This window comes from Nothoprocta perdicaria, unplaced genomic scaffold, assembly GCF_003342845.1.
Source record: "Nothoprocta perdicaria isolate Ctin4 unplaced genomic scaffold, notPer1 scaffold_240, whole genome shotgun sequence".
Taxonomy (NCBI): Eukaryota; Metazoa; Chordata; class Aves; order Tinamiformes; family Tinamidae; genus Nothoprocta; species Nothoprocta perdicaria.
The window spans coordinates 939,423-965,948 of record NW_020455467.1 but is presented as its reverse complement, the minus strand read 5'-3'; the positions used below and the strand labels follow the sequence as shown (position 1 = coordinate 965,948).

General features: G+C 37.8%; 1 protein-coding gene across 1 annotated transcript in view; it reads left to right on the top strand.

Moving 5' to 3' along the window:
- The window catches only part of USP15 (ubiquitin specific peptidase 15), a 58,143-nt gene extending 36,917 nt beyond the window's left edge, over nt 1-21,226 (top strand). The window contains exons 8-22 of the mRNA XM_026039785.1: nt 4,044-4,188; nt 8,331-8,504; nt 9,173-9,331; nt 10,138-10,362; nt 12,566-12,649; nt 12,750-12,844; nt 12,988-13,176; nt 13,988-14,103; nt 14,243-14,518; nt 14,814-14,884; nt 15,204-15,319; nt 17,154-17,303; nt 17,679-17,782; nt 18,411-18,499; nt 19,581-21,226. Coding sequence (XP_025895570.1) covers nt 4,044-4,188; nt 8,331-8,504; nt 9,173-9,331; nt 10,138-10,362; nt 12,566-12,649; nt 12,750-12,844; nt 12,988-13,176; nt 13,988-14,103; nt 14,243-14,518; nt 14,814-14,884; nt 15,204-15,319; nt 17,154-17,303; nt 17,679-17,782; nt 18,411-18,499; nt 19,581-19,766 — 2,179 coding nt within the window. The 3' untranslated portion in view covers nt 19,767-21,226. The remainder of the gene's footprint in view (nt 1-4,043; nt 4,189-8,330; nt 8,505-9,172; nt 9,332-10,137; nt 10,363-12,565; nt 12,650-12,749; nt 12,845-12,987; nt 13,177-13,987; nt 14,104-14,242; nt 14,519-14,813; nt 14,885-15,203; nt 15,320-17,153; nt 17,304-17,678; nt 17,783-18,410; nt 18,500-19,580) is intronic.
- The last annotated feature ends 5,300 nt before the right edge of the window (nt 21,227-26,526 follow it).

Genomic DNA, 26,526 nt, shown 5'->3' with positions numbered 1-26,526 from the left:
GACAGATATTGAAACGTCTTTCAGAAAATTGAAAGCACCCATCTTTAAGGCAAGCCTGGGGAAATTGAAGAGGCTTATTCTTACCGTTCATGTTGAAATTAAAATATTTTTCTGGACTTGCGATCAAACTGAAGATGTTAAATATTTAAAAGGTGATATAGATATGAAATATACAATATCTTCCCATTAAATACCGCATTTATCAGAAGGGATTTTTCATAAAGGGTGAAGTGTCACTTTTGCTTCTACCAATTGTGTGTAGCCCCAACTCTCTCTGTGAAGCAGTTCAAATCCATATATTTAACTGCAGTCTATTGTACTGTGTGTATGAATGTAGTAAATTAAGAAAACAAAAAAGGACAAAGCTTAATGTATTTGTGACTTTTTTTGTGTGTGTGTGTGTGTGTGTTAACATAGGTTATCATCTCCTTAGAGATGCTGTAGCTCTTTTTAGGAAGCACTTTAGGAAACTTGCCAGCTTTTGCAGCTTTTAAAGATATTTGCCTCACTTGTTTTTTCACTGGTTTTTGTTTGTTTTGAAGCCAAAATGGAAATTTTTTAGAACTTAAAAGTTCTGTTGTTTTTTTCTATTTTTCATTTGAGGATTTTCAGAATTGAATGCTTAAGATGAAGTGATAGATTCAGATTGCATATAGATTTCGGGTGTCCCAAGTAAAATTACAACTGACACATAGCATAGTATGAAGAAGGACACTTTTTTTTTTTTTTTTTTTTGGTAATCTTCTCTGAACGGACTTTAATGTCATTGTTTAATCTCCAGATCATCTTCAGAAATAACAGAGTAGTTGCTGGCTATGGCGTGGGCCTCTCCTGATGCATCAGGCATGTCTAAAAATTGATTCAAGCCAGTTATAGATTCGTTCAAGTGTTTGGGCACAAAGATACCTTAGCAAGTATGTTGCAGTAGCTGGAATATGTCAGAGCTCAGGAAGTTCCAAGCTTGGGACCTTCTGGCATTGGTCTTGCTGCTTTTCGCTGCACCCGTTGTTGAGGTTTGGGACCCTGCTGTCACACCGTGCTGTTTTCAGATGCTTTGCCAAATCTCTGTGCACCATCTGCACGCTTCCCAGAACACCAGCTAGCCTGCAAGTGCCTACGATTATGCTCTCCTCTTATATCAACTCCTAACTGCTAATAGTTGTTGAGCTATTTATCAATAGCTCAGTCGAATATTGAACTCTCCTCAGTATCAACTGTTGTGCGCACAATATGAGATGTATAGATTTTATGGATCAAAAAATCTCCTTCAGAAATGTCCCTTTGCCTTTTTTACTACTCCAGGAACGCTGCCCAACTACTCAGGGGTCCCACGATCGTTTGCTTTTCTCTGGCCTTGGCTTTTGATTGAGCAGCAGACCCGATTGGAAGAGCAACATTTCTTTCAAGAGGCAGTGGTGCCCTCGTTGTGCCCCTGCATTTAGCCAGAATGCCCCATCCCAACACCTCCACTGATTTTTTTCCTGCGTTCTTCCTTACAGGCACCTTTTAAAGATTTCCTGGAATCTGGATTAGGAAGGGTGGCTGTGGCAAATCAATTTTTCTGAGGCACTTCTGTTTGAACACAAGCCTGTATACACTTGCCTTGGGCCTAGATTTGCTTTCCACTTTTAGCCATTGCAAATGGCTCTTGATAATCCTGTAGCTTTTGTCCAGTTTCAAAAGCACAAAAAGCCAGAGGCAAACTGTAATTTAAATAGAAAATAACTCTTGCAGGAAAGAAAATGACATTTGCAGACTGATAAAGCTATAAAGAGGTAAACTAATCTTAAGTATTCTTTTTTCTTGCAGGAGGGATTCTTGATTTGTATACTGCTTTTTCTAATTTACTGTTTTTCCCCCATATCAAACAAATACTGTCTGCTACACAGAATAGGCACTGTATTTCATCTGAAGCCTTTTGATAAAATTCTGCAGAAACCTGAAAGTTTCTACCTGTGTGCACAGTATTTAACTGAAAAAGAAAAGGAATTTTCCAGTTCCCTCATGTTCCCTGTAGTTTCTCGAGGGCCCTTATGATTCCAGGTTTATAATTGCCAAATTGGGAGTACAGTTCTTTCACCAACTGAAAGAGTATTTTTTTCATGAGAAGAAAAACAAATGAATAGACCTGACTCATGGGATGAGTGTGAGAACCCTGTATTCTAAACCTCTAAAATGCACTAAAATGTGGCCAGAAATGGGAGATGAAAGTTTATGTCCCATATAGCTCTGAGCCTGGCTCTGAGGCTCTATCTGCATTACAATTTTCTTGAATTAAATTATCGTGGTGTTACTCAACTAACCTGTCCTCTTATTGTCCTGTATCTCCTAAAATTCCTAAAACTTTGTCTTGTGATAACCATGTGAGAAGTGTTTTCTTTGAGTCCAAGTTCTGGGAAGCAAGCAAGGCTGAAATGTGCCCTGCATGGTACGAGGTGCGTTCCCGTGCTGCTGAGCAGAGTGGTGGGTTACGTTCTGGAGGCCTCCCTAGCTCCAGTTTCAGATTGTGCTTTTTCTTCCTGGGAGGACCAGGGCTTGAGGGTTTAAGACAGTTGGGAGCGACTGCAACAAGCTGTGCCGCAGTTGCAGAAGGAGACATAGATGAACCAGGGATAGGGATGGGGGACACTGTGGAGAGGCATTGAAGGGAATCCAGAGTTCAGAAAATGTCTTATATAAAGCGGGGAAAATTTTAATACAGGAATAAGTTGAACATGCACAGTGAGCTTTGCAGGGATTTTGCATGGAAAATGACCAGTAAAAGCAATGCCATATAGCTGGTGTGGGGCAAATCAGACTGAATATCCATACATATAGAGAAGAGAAGGGTTGAAAGGGAATTTGAGAGAGAAAGAAAAAAAAAGTGATAAGGTTTTTGGAGAAAGAATTCTATGGGACACTGGAGATACAACCCGTACAGATTCCTGGTCCCATTGTAAAAGAGGAATTTTCTTCCCCCTTGCACTTAAGATTTTGAGTAAATCTTACTGAAAACAAACCAACTGTTATTAAAGGGATAATTCCTGCCCCATAGTGACTGCTGGAATTCACCTGGGTGTGGAGAGTATCAATTACACCGTGTAATAGAGGAGTGTGACTCGAGTGTTCTATTTGGCGCTGTTGCATCCTCTCACTTCTGAGATTGTAAGCCTTGATTACTTACTAGGATTAATTCATTGCAATGCATAATTTCTGTGTCATTGGCTTTCAAGCCTTGTAATTGGCTTCCACATTTTTGCCCAATTTTCTATGTAGTATGAATAACAGTTAAGGTGCCACTTAGGGCACTGGAGCCAAAGCTCCAGCGAGTGAGTACTTTGTGACTGACAAAGCTTAAGAAAGAGCCTAGTCTTTCCATTTGGTTGGCTTTTCAGTGTTTGGATGTTCATCTCTTTGCAGTTATCATCTGGTAGTAAATGGCTGTAAATCTAACCATTTTACCTGCCTCAGCGGTGTGCAGTTTTTGCAAATAGGCCCATCACAGGAATGTCCAAGAATGCTGTTAAAAGGTTGTCTCTCCAGGCTCTCCTGCATTTGCCTGCTGGGTTGTGCTCTCCCGGCAGGGAAGCGTAAACAGCGCCTGATGCAGCGAGGCAGCGATGCCCCAGGGGCCATGGAGATCTCAGCTCTTCCCTGTAACTCTGCATTCCCCTTCCCACCATCCTCTCTCTCCTAGAGAGCAGGATGTGCAAGGGGCATGAATGGTTTATTGCTGCCGGTGGTGTCTAAAGTCCAGGTCTAGTTTGGATGGAGCAGTGAATGGAGTGAGTGGTGAAGCTGCCCCTAGCAAAGAGGTGCAGTAGCTACGATTACTGCGGAACTTCAGGGTTTGGTTCTTTGCAAGGGTAATGTTTTAAATTTAAAAAAAAAAAAAAAAAAGAAAAAAGTACTACCAAAGTTAAATGCTTCTTTAAAATCTTCACAGTAGTTCTTAGAAACTCCAAGTCATTTAACTTTATAAAAGTTCTTGTGTGTATTAGAGCACTGAAGAGTACATGTATGCATGGTGAAAGGTTTTTTTTGTTGTTGTTGTTGTTTTTCAGTGTGAAAAACTCAAACTATTGTCTCCCATCGTATACTGCTTATAAAAACTACGATTATTCAGAGCCAGGAAGACACAACGAGCAGCCAGGCCTGTGTGGTCTGAGTAACTTGGGGAATACATGTTTCATGAATTCAGCCATTCAGGTAGGTACTTTTGTAGTAAAATGAGCTTATTATTTTAAAAATAATATCTTAAGGTATTTTGTCATATTTGAACCTAACATTAAGAGACTCCACTAAATGGCAAGATAGTATTGATAGTGAGAAAATAGTGTTGGTGCTGTGGAAAAGTAGACTTACATAACGAACAAAAGAGGCTATCCCTGTTTCTGCTCTGGTGACCAAGGTCAAAAAGAAATATGACAAATATTCTAAGTGAAGGAGCCCTTAAATGGGATTCTTTGCTTTCTGTAATGAATTTCATGCATGTCATGAAAAATACTAGAAACAAAGTGAAGTACGTGTTGTAATACTGTGGTCTTTTGCCTTTTTTATTCTTTAACTGTGTGTACTTGGCTATAAAGAACTACGCTTCCTTTACAGAGAGGGAAATAAGGAGAACACATAATAAAGATCACAAAATGATTTTACTGTGCTGGTTTGCAAAATGTAGGGAGGAAAGAAAGGCAGAATTCTGAGAAGATGCATTTAAATTCTCATTATTGTCTACCACTACTTACTTTTGTAAGTACATTTTTTAAAAAAAAGTGTTTAGTAGTTTTACTGGATAGTGAATGCTATTACCTTTTTTTTTTTATACAAAATGCTCTCTAAAGCTTTAATTTTTCCTTTTTGGAATGTTATAAGTAATCCTTCACACATTTATTATGAATGCTATTACACATCTATCTATCGTTTCTCCATAATGAACCCGAGGCAAGTTTCATGATTTTTTATAAAATTGTTTCTTTGCTGCATTTGTGATATAATCTTCAACTGAACTACATTTTTGGTTGAAATAAAGAATATTTCTTGATACTGATAATATTTTATAAAAGCAAAGAACATTTTTGCACTGTTTTGAGCTAGCTTAAATGTTTGATTCAACTGACAAGGAAATATTCTATGTGCTAAACAGGAGACAGTGGAATTATTTTCAGTAAACTAGTTTTGTGGCTAGAGTAACACAGAAGAGACCTTTTATAGGATTTTGCCTGTTGTGTTGCCTAGAATTATGTAGATTTTTTTCCCTAACCTCATTATATCCAATGGGAAGTGACTAAGCAATGCAAACCGTGCCTGTTTCTCTGAGAAGAGAAACACTTACAATGTTTCAAAACATTTTACAAAAGAGACAAAGAAACAAAAGGACACATTTATATATAGTGTCTCCCTTTTCTCATAGACAGGAGATCAATCATTAGTTGTTCAAAAGTATAAAACTGCCCCTCTACCCTGCAGAGATAACTTTGGGAACACTGTTAGTTCTGTGTTGTCTGAAGGCATTTATGTGGGCCTGCTAATTAAGTGAACTAAATGACTCTCTTGTATGTGTTTGGCCCTTAAATTTTACTCTTAAATTTGCTGGAATATGTTGAGGGGTTTTAATATCCTTCCATGGTTGATAAACACTTGAACTATATCTTCTTGAGATGTATTTGAGTACAGATCATGGGAAGTTCAGTGGGTTACTTGGCCTTCATTTCTAACTAGGTGTCCTACACACAGGTTAGAGTATTGGGAACCTTTCAAAATGTTTCCCCCATCCTCAGCCTTTTGAATAGCTGTTGTTTCATTGATGAGATGTAACTAGAATATAAAGACTAGTTGCTTTGAGGTGATCTGTGCAGATTTGTTGTCTCTTCTGTGTGTGTCGGAATCACTGTGGTCAGAAGGGGCCTCATAAGGTTCTGTTTGGCACAACCATCTGCTCAAAGCAGCAGCCCCCAGGGCCTGGTTCCAACAAGCCTTGGAGTATTTTCAAGAAGGGAAATTATACAGGCAAGTATGTTGAAAAGATAATGCATCAGTGTCCAACAGCGTCAGATGCTCTAGCAGCTCCTCGAAAGCTGCTGTCTGAAATGGTAGGAAAGGTAACAGCTCCATACCTTGGATGTAGCCACATTCACATAGCTAGGTGTGCTCTCCGTTTCTGCCATTAATGTCTCGCCATCCTGGAATGGCAGAGTAGGTACAAGGAAAGGGCAGTGGTCCAAAGAAATCTTGGATGCAAATACATGTGAATATTCCAAGAAAGGGTAAAACTGTCTTTTCAGATGAAAACTGGCAGCCTAAAAACGGCTGTCTGGTGAAACACCACATACAATTTAATTTACTAAGAACCTATAGAAGAATTTACTGGTTTTGCAATACTTAATTCCTTGTTCTGGAATTGGCATTTTGCTAATCAGCACGATGAGCTTAGCACATCAGCTAAGCTGATTTGATCTAGTAAACTAGTCCAAAAAAAAAAAAAGGAAAAAAAAAAAAAAAAAAAAGGGAATTTAGACCAGTGGAAAACTGAGGAGGAGAGAAACCTTTCTGTGGTTAGTGCCCTGCGTAAGCGTACTAGATAACAGTGCTTCAGAGGAGTATCAGAACCAGCAGAGACGGAGTAGGACTTTTGTCTTTGCACAGCAGCAGTTGTTTGTGATATTACCCAGAACATGAGATTTTTACCTGACTTGATCTGTTAGCTTAGCCTGGTTTGCCCTGAGTACTTGCAGGGTTATTGGTGGAACCTGGAGGTCCTTCCATTTGTTTTTAGGCTAATGCTAAAAACAGTCTGTTGACAACTGTACACTTGAGCACTTCCCACACCCTCGAGAGACCGAGGATTTATCCTCTTGGCTGCCCCGAACAGTTCGGAACTGGCAGCGCGTATCCATGAGGTAGCAGGGATCATCAAAGGACAGTCCTAGGAATGAAATATTTTGCTGCAGGACGAGAGCGACCGTCAGCTTTTGTTATTCCAAAAGGTCCTGTAAGATCAGGATGTTTCTGCAGTGTTTCAGAGGACTGTGATGTGCTGTGAAACTCCCCTCCTGTGCAGACTGCTGCCTACAGCACAGGACTCGCTTTGCATATTTGTATCCCCCCAGATATAATGGGCAGAAAGGGAGCTTTTAATTAATTTATTTCCTTTCTCTGTAAAGTTGTAATTCTTCCACCCTCAGTGGCTGCATCTTAAGCAGAAGAGAGTGTGGACCCAAAATTATTGTTCTTCCCCTTCTTTGCAGGGAGGCAGATGAGAAGGATGAAATGTTTGATCTTTCTTTGAACCTTTAATAGAAGAAAGAATACAGAAAAGTTTGTAATGCATAATGAAGAAACTTTGATAAATCCATATGTTAAGACATGGCATATGGATCATTTCTGAGTTATTGGAGAAGTTTTTGCTTAAAGGAATGTGAGGAGTAGCATACGCAAATTCAAAGTGGTTTCCTAAAATTGTAAGTGATATTTCAATGATTATATCCTGGTATCTATAAGTGCTGACCAAAGAAATGAACTGATAACAGAGAATGAGTTTGTATTTGAGTCTAAGCAAAGGCCTCTACATTCGCTGATCTTGTTGAGGCTCTGAACAGTGTCACACAGGTTAAGAAAACAGGGGAAGGGCTGCACTGGTGGTAACTCCCAGGGTCCCGTCCTTCCAGTGTAGTATGCTGCCTTCCTCAGGATCCGTAAGCAGATGCCTAAGAGAAGGAGTAGCGCAGGCATCCGAACCTTCCCTTCCCTTCTGCCCCTGCAAAAGAAAACAAAAACCAGTTTCCAGCTATTTTCAGCTCGCAGGTGTTTCTGAATGTGGTGTAATCTGATTAAATAAGTAATACTGTCTCTCCCAAGTACTCTCCTTAAGGCCTTGCAGACTTGGTGCATCTCTAACGTCCTTTAGCGAGGAAGTTCATGAAAACACTATTCCTTTATCAAGAACAACCTTTTTTTGTATTGAACTTGGATGCAAATAGTGTCATCACACTGGCATGCAAGAAGAGAGATTGTCTGAAAGTATCCATTTTCATACACAGTACTTAAGCTTTAATTTGTCTGGACTGCTGTTACTGTGTCTAATAAATTCTACCATAAAGTTTTTGAAAGGCATTATTCTCGAAGGACTTACAGTGATAGCTGCAGCCAATCCTGGTTAAAATAATTACTTGCTTCTGGAAGAAAAAAAAAAAAAAATTTTTTTTTCTTTTTTCTTGTAGGAAAGCAAAAAGGCATTGCAGTTAGCATATTGTTTATGGGAGTTTTAACAAAGTTCAAACATTCTCTTTTTTTTTTGGCAGTTGATTCAAATTACAGTTCTTTTTGTCTAAAAATGTGTCTATTTCTGTTTACAGTGTCTGAGCAACACGCCCCCACTTACAGAATATTTCCTCAATGATAAATACCAAGAAGAGCTGAATTTTGACAATCCTTTAGGAATGAGAGGTGAAATAGCAAAATCTTATGCTGAGCTCATCAAGCAAATGTGGTCTGGAAAATATAGTTATGTTACCCCAAGAGCGTTTAAGGTTAGTATGGAATTTAACTTCAATGTATATTGTCAGTTTTGTTCCCATGTTATATGAAGCATATGGAAGTATTCTGTGATAAGAATAAAATCTTGAAGTAACATTAATGTGTAGTCTGTTAACTTTTTGTTCAAACAGATGAGTATTTAAAAAGTCAGCCGTTCATTGTGCTGTTTGTTGTAAATTAGTTGGGGCTGTCTGCTTCCATCAGAAGCTTACCTTTGGTTATTTTGGTATTTACCTTTGGTTATTTAGGATCCGTTATCCAAATTTAATTTGAATATTGGACAAGATGCCAATGAGCTTTATCCTCTTAGAAGACAGCCTGAGTTTGAGGATTTTCTAAGATGATCATTTTTTCGCACTCCTCTTTCCTGAATTAAATACTATGTTTATATATTTCAAAACCTGTTAATACTTGCTGTTTACCGGGGATGTTAAGGCACTTTGCTGTCCCTCCTATCTTTTGTTCAGATGTCTTTGTCTTGCAAGCGTCGTGGTTGTAGATATTTATATTTTAGAGTAGTTCTCTAGTATTCTTACGATAATTAAGACACCAGAAGTGTTAATTTGTAATTTTTGTGAAGTTCTAGTGACATCGTGCTGTTAGTTAGCCAGTGTTAAAGCAAACTGTAGACTTTCTAAACTAAAAACTTGTATCTCTGTAGACACAAGTAGGACGATTTGCACCACAGTTCTCTGGTTATCAGCAACAAGATTGTCAAGAGCTACTGGCTTTTCTCCTGGATGGCTTACATGAGGATTTGAATCGAATTAGGAAAAAGCCTTATATTCAGTTGAAGGATGCAGATGGAAGGCCAGATAAGGTAATGTTCTAGTTTTTTGGGGTTTTTTGGTTTTAGTTAAAACTGTAGGTTACAAGCTTATTTATTTATTTATTTATTTATTAACATGTTTGGGTGCTGAAAGTCTGTGGCACTTCTGGCGCTCAATTTTGGTGTCACTTTTTCTGGAAGAGATTTAAGAAAAAAAATAAGAAAAAGAAGACTGAGACCTTAAAACAGACATTCTACTTGCATTCAAAAGTAACTTTCTGTTCACCTTGTACAGAGGTGCTACTGGGGGCAGTGTTAAGAGCTTTAAGTGCTTTCTGTTCAATTCACTGCTGATTTCAGCTGGAAAAGAAACAGCTTTCATTCTTTTGTTTCTTTTATTCTCCTGTGTGCAGCTTACTGTCTTTCCCAAGTATTCTCACCTTGGGAGACTCCTCTCGCATTGAGCTGCAAACTCCTTGATCATCTGTCTCCCTGTATGAGTTACTTAAGAGAATTTTTATGTTTTTATTTCCTTTCATCCTACCCTGCGTAACCTGAAGTCGCTTTCAGGAAATGTATTATCCCAGACTGTCAGAACTGGTTTCTCAGAATCTCCCCTCTGGAAAAGGTGTACCCTATTTAACCTGTCGTCCTGACAATAGTAACATACTATAACATAGCATGTTACATATCCATGTACATAACTATAACATAGTAACATACCTGTGAGTCCTTTGAAGCAAGCTTTATCTACCTAGCTGGTAACTGGGATTTGTTCTGCCAAGTTCTCTTACTAGTAATTCTCATGCCTTATTTCCTACTGCTCTGTCCTAACACAACTTGTGCTCTGATTACAGGTGGTTGCTGAAGAAGCCTGGGAAAATCATTTAAAAAGAAATGATTCAATCATTGTTGATATATTTCATGGCCTTTTTAAATCCACCCTGGTCTGTCCTGAATGTGCTAAGATTTCTGTAACCTTTGATCCCTTTTGTTATTTGACGCTTCCGTTACCCATGAAAAAAGAACGCACTTTGGAAGTGTATTTAGTTAGAATGGATCCACTTGTTAAGCCTATGCAGGTAAGTATTTTGGTATACATGTGATCCTACTGATTCTTATAGCATAAAGAACGAACATGAGCTCACTTATTTTAAAGCTTACAATTTTAAGAAGTAAATCCAATGAGCTTTAGTTTTCTAGAACATGTTCTGAATTTCCACTCTGAATATATAAGGAAAGCTATATATATCTTCTTAGATTCTTAGCAGTTTTAAGAAGGATATTGGTGATTTCTTCATGGTTACATCAGTAAGGTTTCTTAATCTTTAAAATATAAAATGTGCTTTCTGCTACTTACATAACTAATTCCTTGTGTGGTTATAATAAAAATATTAATAAAAATAGCATTATGCTTATTAATCTCAAAAAATGGAAGATTAGTGATAGATGATAATAAAAGCAGGTTATCGTGAATTCTTCTGTGCTTTCACCTGATAGCAAAAAAAAAAAAAAAATCAGAAGAGATCTCTTTGAAAGAATCTCCATTCTTAGGGTGGTTATAATAAAAATATTAATAAAAATAGCATTATGCTTATTAATCTCAAAAAATGGAAGATTAGTGATAGATGATAATAAAAGCAGGTTATCGTGAATTCTTCTGTGCTTTCACCTGATAGCAAAAAAAAAAAAAAATCAGAAGAGATCTCTTTGAAAGAATCTCCATTCTTAGGAAGAGGGTGTTACACACTAAGAACGACAGAAAAGAGTATATGTAATTTATAACAACAAAATAATAATTAAATGGCTCTAGCTGTACCTCAGGGGATAAATAATAATTAAAATAAATAAATAAAAAATAAATAAATAAATAAATAAAAATTATTTTTCCTCAGAGGAAAAATAATAAATAAATCAAAGATGAGTAGCTAAGTAGATCTGCAAAATGCTTTAGCACCTGAAGTTAGAGCATTAGAATTGGGAAAGCGGAGAGGGAAAAGGAAGAAGGGAGTAAATGGTCCAAAGAGTAGATTTATTTTTGTTTCCAAAGGCAATGGGAGCTGGGAGAGTCAAAGATTAAGGGATCTGTATCAGCTGGAGGGGAGAGGAGCCTGCTAGGAATGTATTTAGTTATGAGAATTGATTATATCTGATAATGAGAAAACAAGAGGTTTTTCATGCAGTGCGACAGAATTTGCACAAGGGTCACTCTGTAGTTGAGAAGGATCCATGTGGGACAGGTGGGATAGCTGTGCAGGAGTGAATAGGATGGGAAATTCAGTGGAGCTGAAGAGAGACTGAATTCAGCAGAGCTCTTGTGAGCCTAAGGAACCATAAGACTTCAAGAGATGTCAAACACACGCTCTATATCCATTAATTGCAAAGTTAGGAAGATGTATCCAATTAATCCTGTCTTTATTATGCAAATAACAACTATAAATCCTCTCTGGGATTTTGTTACCTACTGCAGGAGTATTACACAGAGGGCCTCATGGAAACATTTTTGTTGTTTATCATCACATTCTCGCTATGTCTAAATTCAGTCATGAGTTGTTGTCTGCTCTTGCTTTTCTTGTGCTGAAAGTGCTATCAGAGAAAGGATACTGTTTGCACAGGAACAGTCCATGCAGCAGGACAATACAGTGCACCTTGAGCAAAGGCCTCTGGAATGGCTTGACAAGCAATGGCTGAGACCAGTAACCTGGACTGTATTCCAGAGTATAACCATCCTAAAAAGAAAACAGTAACCCATCTTTTCCTTTTTTGACTGATTTTAAGAAAGCACAAAATACTGCTTCTATTGATTGTTGTATGGGGGTGGGGAGAGATTTTTGTCAATCTCCAACTGCTGCCCACTCCTCCCCCTTTCTCAAAGTATAGGAAAAGATAAAAATAAATTCCAGTAATACTTTTTAAACTGCTTCTTTTCTACTCCAAAGAAAAACAGATATTTAAAAATGTAGTCAACAGTGTGCATATTATTTAAATATGTATAAATTAGTAAGTGCTGTTAGTTATCCTATGGAAAAAATTTAAAAAATAGAAAAAAAATGAAGCATATTCAAAGTGTGCATGTGCATAGGAATTAAATGTGATGATAACAAATGTTTTCAGTAATGCAGTTTTCAGTAACTCTTTGTTGGTTGTAAATTTTTTTTATACCTCAAGTTTAGGAATCTGAAAGAATTATGTAAACTATACTGTGTGATGATTGTGAACACTATGAAAGATGATGTCTTTTTCATATCTCTTGAGAACTAAAGCAACTTTTTTTATTGTTTTTAGTACAAAGTAGTTGTTCCAAAAATTGGGAATATATTGGATCTTTGCACCGCATTGTCAAATCTGTCTGGTGTTGCTGCAGATAAGGTAAGAGAAACTACCTATAGAAATAGAAATAGAAATAGAACATGAACAATTCTAACATATTTTAGCCCGACTTAATCATGCATACTCCATTTTCTTTTAGATGATTGTTACTGATATATACAATCACAGGTTCCACAGAATATTTGCCATGGATGAAAATCTGAGTAGTATTATGGAACGTGATGACATTTATGTGTAAGTATAAATTATTCTGGCGTTTTAGTTGCTTGCATGAAGTTAAAATTTGAACATAGGGTAAAGACAAGACTTGGGTTCCTCCCCTCTTACAGCCTTTTAAATGACTTGTCCTTCTTATTTCTGATTTTTATACTTTCTAGATTTGAAATTGCTATCAATAGAACAGAAGATACAGAACAAGTTATAATTCCTGTTTGTTTGAGGGAGAAGTGCAGGCACACTAGCTACAGCCATAGTGGTTCTTCACTGTTTGGGCAACCATTCCTCATAGCAGTGCCTAGAAACAACACAGAAGAAAAACTGTATAACCTGCTGCTGCTAAGAATGTGGTAAGATAATTACTTAAAGACGAATGTGCTTGCTGTGGAAAAACACACCTGTGCTTGTTTTAACATGCTTCACTAACAAGTTGATTGGATTTCAGGAGTTAGTCTTTTATATACTTTCTGTTAATTACAGTAAATTTCAAATTCTAGATGCTTGAGATGTCAATTTGTGATTTTTTTTTTTTAACATGATTTTATCCAAAATGATCTGAAAGATCAGTGGAGAGTATCTTTATTTGGCAGGTTAAGGGAATTAGTTCTGCTATTTGTTATAGCTTGGTAAAATGGAAACATTGTGGTGTAGAGTTTTTGTTTGTTTGATATAGTTAAGCCTCTATATTCAGTATGCAATTGAATGTACCAGTTTTCATAGTAAAACTATGTGGTGGACTTTTCAGACTAAACTGGAAAGAATGTCATCACATGAAGGAACTAAGAGTCATGTAACTCTCATTTAAATTTGACTTTTATCTTTTGATAATGTATTTTTCCCCATATATGTGACGCTATATATTTCTTTTGTGGAAAATACTCTTAATGAACAGTTAAAGAAGTTATTTCTGTCTAAGTAGAAACAAATATAAAGAAACAAATTTTACAAAATCAATTAGCTGACAAAAAAAAAAAAAAAAAGACATGCCAAATTTCAGGCAGTTTCAGCCTTTGGCAGTAGACATGTTGGATGATAAAAAAAATATTCTGAATAAATGAGAAAGTATTTGTTATAACTGTTTAGTTATCTGTCTTCAACATTATCAATGGATTTTTTTACAAAATATTTATATTAAGTTGCTATTTTACTTGTTATGTTTAGCCGATACGTAAAAACATCTACTGAAAGTGAAGACACTGAAGGATCCCTACACTGCTGTAAGGACCATGGTATCAATGGAAATGGCCCAAATGGAATACATGAAGAAGGATCTCCAAGTAAGCCTGGAATAACTAAAATTGTTTAGTGTTTTGTGTTCAGTATAATTTCAGTATAATGAAGTTATTCTGTAGTGTCTTTCTCTTTCAACTATTACTCTGCCTCATTTCTCCCTCCTTATTCCATGAATTATTTCAGGTGAAATGGAAACAGATGAACAGGATGATGAATCCAGCCAGGATCAGGAGCTTCCTTCAGAGAATGAAAACAGCCAGTCAGAAGACTCTGTTGGAGGTGACAATGACTCTGAGAACGGCTTGTGCACTGAGGACACTTGCAAAGGTCAACCACTCACGGGACACAAAAAGCGATTGTTTACATTCCAGTTCAATAACTTAGGCAATACTGACATAAACTACATCAAAGATGATACCAGGCATATTAGATTCGATGACAGACAACCTAGGCTTGATGGTAAGTGATGGCGAACAAATTTGACAGCTTTTGATTCCACTGTTATTTTTTCCTGACTATACTGCTGTGGAATAATGTTTCAGCCTGACACGTGCTGTTGGAAGTCTTTCTTTTTCCCATGAGCAAATCTTCTAGAAATAATCATCTAACTGTAACTACTAGAAATGCAGAAATTGTATGCTGCTTTTTGTCACCTTAAATTCATACAGGTGTCATTTAATTCATTTTGATGATTCTTTGCCCAAAGTAAATTTAAATTAAAAAATACTAAGAGTAAATGTATTTTTAATCTTAGAAAGATCTTTCCTCGCTTTGGATTGGGATCCTGAATTGAAGAAGAGGTATTTTGATGACAGTGCAGCAGAGGTAAGCTGCTTACATTGCTCCTCTTTCACACACTAATAACACATAAATATGAAAAGTATAATTTGTGTGACAGAAATTTCAAAAGAAAGTTCAAAATGTTGAAGAAACTAGGAGGATGTCATGCTTTTTTCTGTCATTTATATTAAATGAATGTCACTTATACATGTAAGCAGTTACCAAATCTGAGACCGGTTTGGAAATAAGCAGTTTCTGATGAGCTTTTCCATATATAGGAGCTTTGTAGTTACTGTTAAGATGGCATCACTAAAATGAGTTTTGTTTCATTTGTTCTCTTAACTCAAGAAATACTTCTCTTTAGGATTTTGAAAAACATGAAAGTGTGGAATATAAACCTCCCAAAAAACCCTTTGTGAAATTAAAAGACTGCATCGAACTGTTCACAACAAAGGAAAAACTAGGTGCTGAAGACCCATGGTAAGGATAAAACGTTAAAATTGATACGATCTATAGAGTGCATTTCTCAAATTGTAGTCAAAAAGCACTTCTGATTATCACAGATAAATAACTGATTTTTTCAGAGTGTTTTGCATCCTTTCATATGTTAAATTTCAAGAGGAACTGAGTTGAATTAAATTTCAAGATATTCTCCCGTTTGGTTTTTTATATAAATAAATGATGTTACTTATGTATTTGAGGTTGTCTTTGTACAGGAGGTGATTCATGCATTCAGCATAGGAGGAAGAATGGATCCATAACCTGTGAGCTGTGATCTGCACTGAATTACTAAATATCAGCCCAAATGCAATACAGTGTTTTAAACAAGTATTCTTTTTTAAGATGAAGCTTGCTGCATAATACATTTTTGATGCAGAAACATTATTTGCATTGATATTTGAAATAACATGTGCTTCAACAGCATATTTGTGGGGCAGAAGATGTCTGGAATGAGCAGAACGTTTTAGTTTTATGTTCCGAGCACGTGTAGTTAATTTTGAGATGTTCGTTATGCCTCATAGTTTCCAAATTCTACATTTAAATGATATCTGGGAATTCATAATTACAGGTTGCTCCCATAATATTGTTCTTTTCCAGGAGCAAAAAAATAAAGTAAAAATCCTGCTGAACACCTGAAGCTCAGAATTAAGTTTGAAAAGAGGTTTTGCTGTATTCTGTGTTGTGGATACTTCCAAACTCTGCAATGGAAGAACTTGCCTTTCTGTGTTTTCTGGTTCCTTTGGCAGGAGGGGCTGAGATTTGCAGCTCTCTGCTTCCAGGCTGTTTGGTTTATACAGTGCTGGGCAGACTGCTAGAGATGAAGTGCAGCTCAAATGTGGTGTGGGGCTTGTGGTTTTGCAGCACATTTGAGCAGTGTGCAGGCTACTGAGCACTGCTGTTGCTCATGTCATGCAGTTGCTTCTAGGAACATCTCTGGAAAGGTCGTTCATCTACTTGTGTCTTGGTTTGTTGAATCTTCCCGTCACCTGTGAGCGCTCGTGATCCCTGGCCCAGCATCACCTGTACCGTAGATGTGCTAAACCACATGGAAAAGCTGCTCTTTAATCACAGTCTGCCCTAATGGGTGACAAGTTATGAGAATTGTATCTCTTATTGCTCTGGAAAGGCAATTTTGCAGCCTTCTCGTTAGGGTTTGCCTTGCTTTCCTAGATCTTTGCTTACTACGTTATCAAGGGACTGAATAGATGTAGGTGACTTCACATGAAAGTTGCCTTATGGATCTTAGTAGTTAGTCTCCTTCCTATGCCTTAGTTCTTGTAAGATTCTGCTGTGTGTTGGAGGGAACAAAAACAAATTTATGTTGTATCCTTTTCACACCAGATTACACACAGTAGAGATGTAAGGAGCTCTTAACGTTCCAGTAGTCACTGTTGTCTGTGTCGTGCCTCTCGGTCACTGTGGTGTGAGGGGATGAGATGTGTGGATTTAAAAGCTGAATCTTGGAAGAACCAGAGTTGTCTGTTATTTATGGCACTTCGCACAGTCCACTTCGCAGAAGTATTTCCATAACCCTTCATCTTTCTTTATAAAATGTGGGAAAAGTTGTATAGTTAATATGGGAAAAGAAGAATGCTGTTTTGTTGGCTGCCGCAAATGTATTTAAAATATTATCAAGGATTTATTGTCATTGGCTTGCACATCAGTGGTATTAGTAGCAGAAGACACAAAATGTGTATGTGTTTCAGCTTTTGCTCCTTCAGTTCTTCACATGTTATTAATTTTCTCCCTGATAATATATTTTTAACATGCACAGATACTTCAGTTATTTAAAGGATTTTTTTCTTTCTTTTAGGTATTGTCCAAACTGTAAAGAACATCAACAGGCTACCAAAAAGTTAGACTTGTGGTCACTGCCCCCAGTACTGGTAGTTCATCTAAAGCGCTTTTCCTACAGCAGATACATGAGGGACAAATTGGATACGTTGGTTGACTTTCCAATAAAGTAAGAAACCAAAGTATTTCAGTGCTAGAACTGTACAAGTTAGCGTGCTGCGGGCATAGGTTTTAATTCAGCAGTCAAGCAGGATGGGTTGGTGCTCAGCTGCCAGTCATGGCTCTGGTCTATACTGAAGTGAAAATATTCGGAGGCAAGAAGTAAGAACCTAAAAGCAGCAGTGGTAGATAAGCCTGGCAGGACTCTCCAGGTGGGTTTGGCAGACTCCGTGCTCCTGCACTGAAGGAGAGGCACTGTCAGTGTGCCGTGGTATATGTGCTTTTCAGTGGGAAAATGTAAGATAAAGGCTCAAGAATAAATGAAATGCAAGATTGCTAAAAAGAAGTACTAATATGAGGTTTTTCATATATTCTAATGCAACAGTGACTTGGACATGTCAGAGTTCCTTATTAATCCAAATGCAGGACCTTGCCGCTATAACTTGATTGCTGTCTCAAACCACTATGGAGGAATGGGAGGAGGACACTGTAAGTTGATTTAGAACATTGCTAATTTACACATCAACTTTTTTTTTTAATTACTGATCACTTCTAATCAGTAGCATTTTCTAATGGCTAAGGAATGATATTTTTCATTACCTTGAAATGCGTGAGAGGACTAGCTTAATGCTTTCATAACTGTTCCTCTACAAATCCCTATATGAAGAGAGCTTTCAAAAATAATTGTAGGTTCTTTTGTACTTCTGGCTATGCATACTGTGGAAAGAGAAAATATAAAAGCTCTATAATGTAATATCATATTCTGACAACTTAATTTGTCCTACTGGTCTGTATTTGTGTACTTTGCACATCCCCTTGGAAGGAGAGAGAAAAATGAAACAGTGACTGAAGAACTTTATTTCTGTTACTCTTTCTCTCTTACTTTCCTTTCAGAAAGGGAGTGTAATTGTAACTTACTTACTTTGTGCTGCTGATGGGGAAAGATAATGCTAAAGCTCTCTTTGATAAAAAGTAAAAATCTGTGAGATTATAGACTCTTAGAGCGGGAATAGATTTTTCAGTACCAGATGTCAAGTGGAGCCCACTCCTGCAACTGCTTGTAGTAAATCTATAAAGGTGCAAAGTCCTTAGGCACTGTGTTCTTTTTCTGTCCTAGATACTGCATTTGCAAAAAATAAGGATGATGGGAAGTGGTACTACTTTGATGACAGTAGTGTGTCACCTGCATCTGAGGACCAAATAGTGGCAAGTATCTTCTTTGCTTTTTCTAAAAGTGGGTCTATGGCAGGACCAGCCTGAGGGAAGGAAAATAAAGGGTAGATCATGAGTAGATAAATTTGTAGCTGGGATTTTGTCCTCTTTCAAAGGACAACTGAAAAAAAAACAAACAAGGGGCAAAACTTAATTCAAAGCGTACATGATACATCTAGAGCTCTTCTACCTAATAAACTTAAAGCAAATCGTCATAGTGTACTGTGTTGGTGTTTCGTTATTTCTTCAGAGCTAGATAAACAACCACAAAGTTCTGATTTCGTTAGTTGGTGCGTTTTTATATCATATATTTGGTGAAGTAGAAGTTGGAGGAGTGTACAAGCTTTAAATTCAGAAAAAGCACAAACTGTGTAAATAGGAGCACTGAAGGGAAAAATGAAACGCATCAAAGAAATGCTAAGAATAGTGAAAAGCAGTGATGTACTGCGATGTATTTGAATAAACAGCTCTACTTTGAGCTTCATTTTTGGTAAGTTTCTCAAAGAGAAATAATTGTCTACAATAGTTATTTGTTTAATTTTTCATTTTATAGTCTGCCAAGTGCAGTTAATCCTGGAATTCTTGGCTTACTGAAAATGAAAAAGAATAGAATTACAACCATAGGGCGATAGTGAAGAGTGCAGCCTGTGAAGAGCTCAAGATGCAGGGACGGCACCACAGCGTTCTAGGAACCTGCAGTGAATTGCTGGGAGTCTGGTTTGGTTTTGCTTTTACTTTCAGAGCAAGTAGCTTGAACCTATATATTTCCTAACATATAGTCCTGTTGCGTTGTGCTTGTATTGGAAGCTTATATTACAGCTGACCGGGAATGTTTTCCTTAAAATATTACTAGCCTGTCCAGTGCTTTCTATTTTTACTGAGATGAAAGGCTTTGAGGTTTTAAATCCATTCTCTTCCTTAACTGAATCACCTTCCAATTCACTTGTAAGAAACAAAAGGCTCTCAAGAGGAGAAGGTACTGAAGTCATCCTGGCTTCTTTTGACAAAAGAGAAGGGATTCTCAGACTGAATGTGTTTTCAGACTGTCACCAGCCTTTGTCTCTTTTTTCCACAGTCCAAAGCAGCATATGTGCTCTTCTACCAGAGACAGGACACAATCAGTGGAACTGGCTTTTTCCCTCTTGACCGGGAAATTAAACAAGGTGCTACGGCTGCCGCAGGCATCCCGCTGGAAAGTGATGAAGACAGCAACGAAAACGATAATGACATAGAAAATGAAAATTGTATGCATACTAACTAATGGAAGAACTAGAAGCCATAAAAGAGACTTTCTTACTGGGGATACCTATTGAAAGAGTGAAATTGCCCACCAAATTGAAAACAAAAATCTGAGACGGGGAATTTCAGATAATAGAATGTAAATCTTTATTACATTTTAACATGTGCAGTACTTGAAGTGAAACAATAAAAACTTTAACAAAAAATGTCTCTAATGCATTTACAGTCTTGTATTCACAAGCTATATATAGGAAACCACAAATAAACCCCTTTTAAGTTTTCTGCTGCTGTTCGGATGGATTATGTTTTCTTTTGTTTTGGATGTGAGTTGATAACTAAAATGTTAAATTTGTGGACTTCTGACATTTGTTTTCTTAGTAGTGCAAGAATACTACTGCCAAATCTAGTTTCTGGATGAATATATTCATGTTCATTAGGCTGTCACACTGACTACAAATAAAAATGTCATAAATATAAAAGCAGTAGTTTTCTTGAAACATCAAATTTCTATGTTTTTCCCTTAAATTTAATATTAATTTAAAATAAATCAATCATGATAGAAGAAAATAGCTTGAAAAAGGTGTTTTAACCTTTTGTGGTATAGTTGAGCATCCAGAATAATATGTTCATCTTATTGCTGCTGTGGAACAGGTTCTGGATTTCATGCTGCATTAACAAAAAGTTTTCCGATTAAATGTAAGTATCCTTTGTTGCTTGTTGGATCTACTCTGCGGACATAATTCCTGTTACCTTGCTTATAAGACATGCATAATTTTAATCTGTCAGTCCAAAAATTCAAGTTGTGCTGTAAGTTCTTTCTCCCCGGTTTTGGTAGTTTGACAGCTTGCAAACTACTCTGTAATAGGGTCAGAGTTAATAGTATTCTGTATCCGTAGTAATGACAATGTATTGGGCTTGGATGAGACACTTCTTTTCATATATAACTTGCCTTTAAATTGTTAATGGAGACGAATTGGTTTTAAAAGTAGGCTCGTTCATTTTCCTTGTGTGTTCCTGACGGACTCACCACAGCCTTACAGCGTCTCTAAAAGGGTTAACTCGTGAAGGGAGCTGGATTTGCATGTTCAAGGCAGGACCTGTACAGTATATAAGGCATACAAGGCATACAGACTTTGAATTGGATTTTAGTTGACTACGTTCAGGGGTCCAGGATGCCAAAATAAGTGTGACAGTTTGGAACATTTTTTTAATTTACTGCTTTCCCTTTGATCTAGTTGGAGGAATGTATTGTTGACTCGTATACAATACTGCCTTTGAGAGGAACCCCTTAGTGCAGGGGCACTTCACATATCTGCTACCTGGAGAATTGCTTTGTGTCCCACTGTTTAAACAAATAATTAAAAAAGAAATAAAAGCAAAAAGTATGATGTTCTTCACTTGAACTAATCAAATACAATAGGTTATAAATTGTGTATTGTAAATAAAAGTTCACTCTGTGAGTGCACATTTTGGTAAATTATTTATTTATGTTAGCATTTAAAAGTTTAAAAAAATGCATTTGACCAGGATATAAATGAGGTATGTTGGACATGGCTTTGCTTTATACCTTGATATTAAAACTGGTGTTTCATCCTGGTATTTTAAAGCTGCTTTGATTTTTTTTTTTTAATGTAAACTAACCTCCTGCATGACAGAGGTTAAAATTTTGTCTGCACTTGAGTTCACTTGGGTTTACATTTGAAATGCGCATGTTTATTTATACAGATTTCAATAAAGCTATTCAAGGCCTTATTCAGTCTTCCAGTTTCTTACAAATTCTTTCCCTGCAGCCTTTGTGAAATGTGTAGTCTTTATTTAATCAGAAGACCTCTATTATCACTGATTATGAAATGGTTATTAATGACCAATGTAGAATGAGGCTAAGAGTATTTCTGGATGATATTATGTGCAAAATGGATTCTCTTCTGTTATTGTCTGTCTCTAAAACATTTTTAAAGTGGCAGAAAAATTATTTCAGGTCAGGAAAAACAAGATTACTCAAAAAAATACAGTGGCAGTAATTAATGGTAATAGCTTTTTACTTTAGCTTTGGGGTGGTTGGTGAAAGGAAACAATGTAGTTAGTATTAGACTGTCAGATAAGTTTGGGGAAACAATAAAAGCACCTAAAGTTTAAAAAAAAAAAAAAAAAGTAAATAGAAATAGAGCTTCTGGATTTAATTTGGTTACGCTAGACCACTTGAGAAAGGGATTGTCTATGAACTGGAGGCAGTAACTCTAAGAGGAGTCGTATCTGAAGACTGTGTACACCTTTAGTGTCCTACAAGGAGAGCACTTTGTGCTCATATGTTCATATGTAGGCTTCTTAGCCTACAACTTGGAAAAAAATAGTTCGGGTCATTCTTTTTTATAGAGATTATTTCTTGAATGAAATTTTCTAAAAGCTGCATTAACAAATGTCGTACAAATTCCTTCACCTTTGTACTGGTGCAAAGCTCCTTGCACGTCTGCACACAACAAACAGAAGCAAATAGCTGTAGAACATGTCCATAGATCTCCACATTAGTACTATAAGCTCATCAGAAATGCATGTTGATTTTCCCAGAATTTGAGTTACTTCATCTGGCAAAACAGATCTTCTCCTAGAGCCTTAGGAGAAGGTTGAAGGTTGAGGAGACAAGTTAACAGGTTGAGCAGAGTTGGTTCAGAGTGTTGACAAGGGAGAAACAGCAGCTGACACAGCGGTGGTTTTGAGACAACTGTTGTACTGCTGAAGGCCTGCAACCCTAACCCTAAACCCTAACCCTAGGGTCGTTCCAAAGATGAGATCAGGAGCAGTAATATCCCGGGGTGACGCTGCTTCTAGTAGAGAGCCTGGCTTTGCGACACAAAACAACCCCTTCCTCTGTCCCGTGTAACCTGCATCCCCCGCGAGACTTTGCTGGTGCTGAAATGGGCTGCGAGCGTCGCTGTCTCTGCTGCTCCTTCCCGCTCTCATGGCCTTGCTCCAGGGTAGCCTGCTGACCTCTCCAGTGATCAAACACAACCACGGCATATCTCAAAGCAATTTTTAACTATCCATGATCGACTTTGAGAATTCCTGTTTGTGGTGGACCTTGGGAGAGCTTATGTAGCTACAGACCCTTGCAGCTTCCTTCTTTTCCTAGTTGTATTAGCTGACATTATGAGGAATCTTTCCATGTGGAGTTTTACATCTTTAGATTACCAGAGCTGTAACATTCCTGCTGCTTGTAAGAGGTTTTCTCAAGTTCATGATGAAAAAAACCCTCTAGCTTTGCTTTTAAAAATGAGCATCTTAGGTCATGTTTTTTTATTCAGAAAAAGGAGAGTATAGTTAAATTATTTAATGTATGTACTGTATAAACATACTGCTTGTTACTGAACATCATGATTAAGACGATCCTACATCTATAGCTCATAATCTGTTTGTCTTGCGGACAAAAAACAAATCTGGTAAAGTTAGTATTTCCTACAAGAGTCTTTAAAACCCAATCTGGCATCACCAGCTACAGTAGAGAGACTTGGTCCCTTGAAGTGAGTTTTGGCTCTTAGTTCTTAACTGCGCTACGCAAAGGCTGCTTCACTCTTGTTATAATTAGAGTGGCTGTCCCCCAAAAGATGTGGTGCTTTCTACTGCAGTTGGCCTTGGGAGCTTCATCAACAGTCTGGAAAAATGGAATGTTCTTAAGGAAAAGTGTACTGGAAAGCTGTGGATGAGGCCACATCTGCTATAGGCTATGAGTGCTTGAAATAGCAATAGCAAAAATCTTTTTTGCATTTCCTGGAAATACATAAGAACAGTAGCTGGCAACTTTAGAAATAATTCTAAGGGAATGAAATCTTGTCTGACTCACGTAGTAAATTGGGTCAATCACAAATTACTTATTGATGACACCATTTAATAAATCAATTAAATGTTTGGTCGAATTGTAATTTCCTCTGCAGTCAATGCGTTCTGAGTCAAGGCCTTCACTCACAAGTGTTATTACAGTTTGTCAGGATGGGAATAAAACACAGGCTGTTGTTTCAACAGAGAAAAAGGACGGAGGATTTTTTTTTCTTTGAGTGCTCTCACAACTGACATAAAAATCACATTCATGAAGCAGCACCAAACATGCCTGGAGTGACTTCCGTGGTTTACGGAAACCATTCCCTCAGTGTAGCTCTTCTTCCAGGTTACTTCCTAAGCTCGGACACGCATGTAGCTTCCTCTTCCTTCTTGCTAGGTAATACCAGGTGAAACTGCTGCAGACTTCTGCTAATGAATGACCAACAGGCCCAGACAGGTCTGTGTTGAAAAATCCAGTTCCTCCAAAAGGAAAATTAAAAACTACAAATCATGCAAATAAAATGATCAGTCTGCTGCCCGATCTGAGGGCAGGAAGCAGTTTTACCTCAGAACACAGTTCTAGGGTGTGCGGGAGGGTGAATTCAGATGAGTTGTATGGGTTGTTAACATCTGTCAATGTTGCAAAATCCATCCCACGCTGGGGGTGTTTGCTAAATGTCAGTGTTGCTCTCAGCTGAGGAGAAAATGTGCAAATAGGCGGGACAGTAATTTGTAATTCTGCATCAGTTGGACTTTGTAAGAGCAAATACAAACAAAACAGCACCTTCTGCCAGCTAGCTTGTATTTTCTCACTGGTATTCAAGAAACATACAGACTAAGAGAATTTATATAGTATTAGTCTTCTAAGAGAGTTTACATATTATTAGCTTTCTTGGGCAACTTGCTGAATAAGATAAAAAGATCCTTGAGTCCTATTTTAGTTCTGCTCCTCCCCTTCCAAAGGTGAAGCCTTAGTTTCCATAACTTAATATAATTCTGCTACACGTGAGCATGTCAGTAGAAGCTGTGAAACACAGCTGAATTCCCAACCAAATGCAGTGTCACCACACTTAGTGCTGACCAATTGGGAACAAGTTAATTGCTGCTCAGGGAGGTAAATGTCCATGTGAACGTATCTATTAGGTGACACTAACGTCCTGAACAACTTGGCCATCAGTGTCATGCATCCAAAACATGAATTTAGGCAGCAAGTTGAAACAGCCCCAAGTTCAGTCATTGGCCCTCATGGGTGGGATATGGGGTGAATGTTTTTGCTTGTTTTAGTTTGTGGTGTTTAAGCTTTCCCTGGGAAGCGAAGGGCGGATGTGCTGCTCCGCTTCCCTTCCGTGCTCCACGCAGTTTCCCCGCACTCCCTCCTTCAGCCTCATCCATGCCAGGCAGTGCCGTGCTGCCCCATGGGCTCCATGCAGTTATCCCGAGCAAGGACTGCCTGTGCTCCCATGACCACTGGGCCTAAGGGGCGAGAACAGATCCAAAAACACTGGAAGGATTCTGACAGGGTAGAAGCTGAGCAGGAAGAGGCAAAAAGCATTTTCAAGGCAGCTTTTGTTGCTTGTGCTTGATTGGGGATAATGTGCTAATATACCACCTTTAATGACAGCTTGTTTTGAACCAAGCTTTGCCTTCTCAAAGACCAATTTAATGTGTACAACACCGTTCTTAATACTATCATTTTAGTATCACAAGTTTTTATGTCAAAAAGAAATACAGAAAACCTATGAAGAAACAAATCACTTGTAATAGAACGGAAGAAGCATCTTGGACCTCCTTGAAGACCTCAGAACTCAGCTGGATGTGATCCTGGCCAACACACATCAATGCTGACCCTTCTTGGAGCAAGAGCAGGACCTGAAGACCCCAGGTCTGTCCTGGGGAATTACCTGAGTAATTCCTATGAGTCTTGACAGGAAATCTGCCCAGGCTCACCAATCAGCATGTAAGTACTACAAATATAGATTAATCAAAATAAAAGAACACTTCTGAACGGGCGTTGAAGCCAACCAGCACATAGCAGCTTGTCCCCCAAACACCAATAATAGGAGCAACTTAAGCACAAATGCTTCCACGCACACGCAGTTGCAGGGCTCAGACCTGGAGTCAAAAGTGCATCTGCGCTGGCAATAAAGGCAGCTCAACTTTCACTTCTGCTTCCCTTTAAAAGAATTCTGCACCACAAATGCGATTCCAGATTTGGGAATGTTTTTCTTTTTTATTGTAAAAGAAAAATATTTCTATACTTTAAAAAAAAAGGATTTTTTTTTTCCAAAGACTCAATAAATGTTGTGAACTTTTTAGATTAATCAAGCTTATTTTTGGACAGTCAATAGAGAGGTTTTGATCAAGTATAATTACTCATATTTCTGAACTCCAAGGTGTACATCTAACTGATGGGATAAACACAAGAGAATTTTCTTTATGAAATATTTATTCTGGGGTTTTGAATTAACTTATTTTTTACAACATTTGGTATTATTTTATTTTCAGAGACAAACCAAAGAAATCTGTAGAACCACCTACCAGAGGAAGCTCCTGCTTATCCTGCCTACATAATCTTCGGATTTCTATTTGCTTGGAACTTCATACCCAGACAGAGGTTGTCACACAGAAAGGGGAGTTTTTATTAGGTAAATTGCTCTCTTACTATCAAGTGTTACAGGCTATACTGTCTAAGTTTCCCCGGTAGCTATGGACAATGTTATTAGGATTTGATTGACACAATATTCTTTCTTTGAAATAAAGATATCAAGTTCCACAGGAACTTGAGAAAACACTTTTTGACAGTGAGGGTGACAGAGCCCTGGAGCAGGCTGCTCAGGGAGGTTGTGCAGTCTCCTTCTCTGGAGATCTTTAAAACCCGCTTGGACGCAGCCCTGTGCCACGTGCTCTAGGTGTCCCTCCTGGAGCAGGGGGGTTGGACTAGATGACCTCTGGGGTCCCTTCCAACCTTAAGC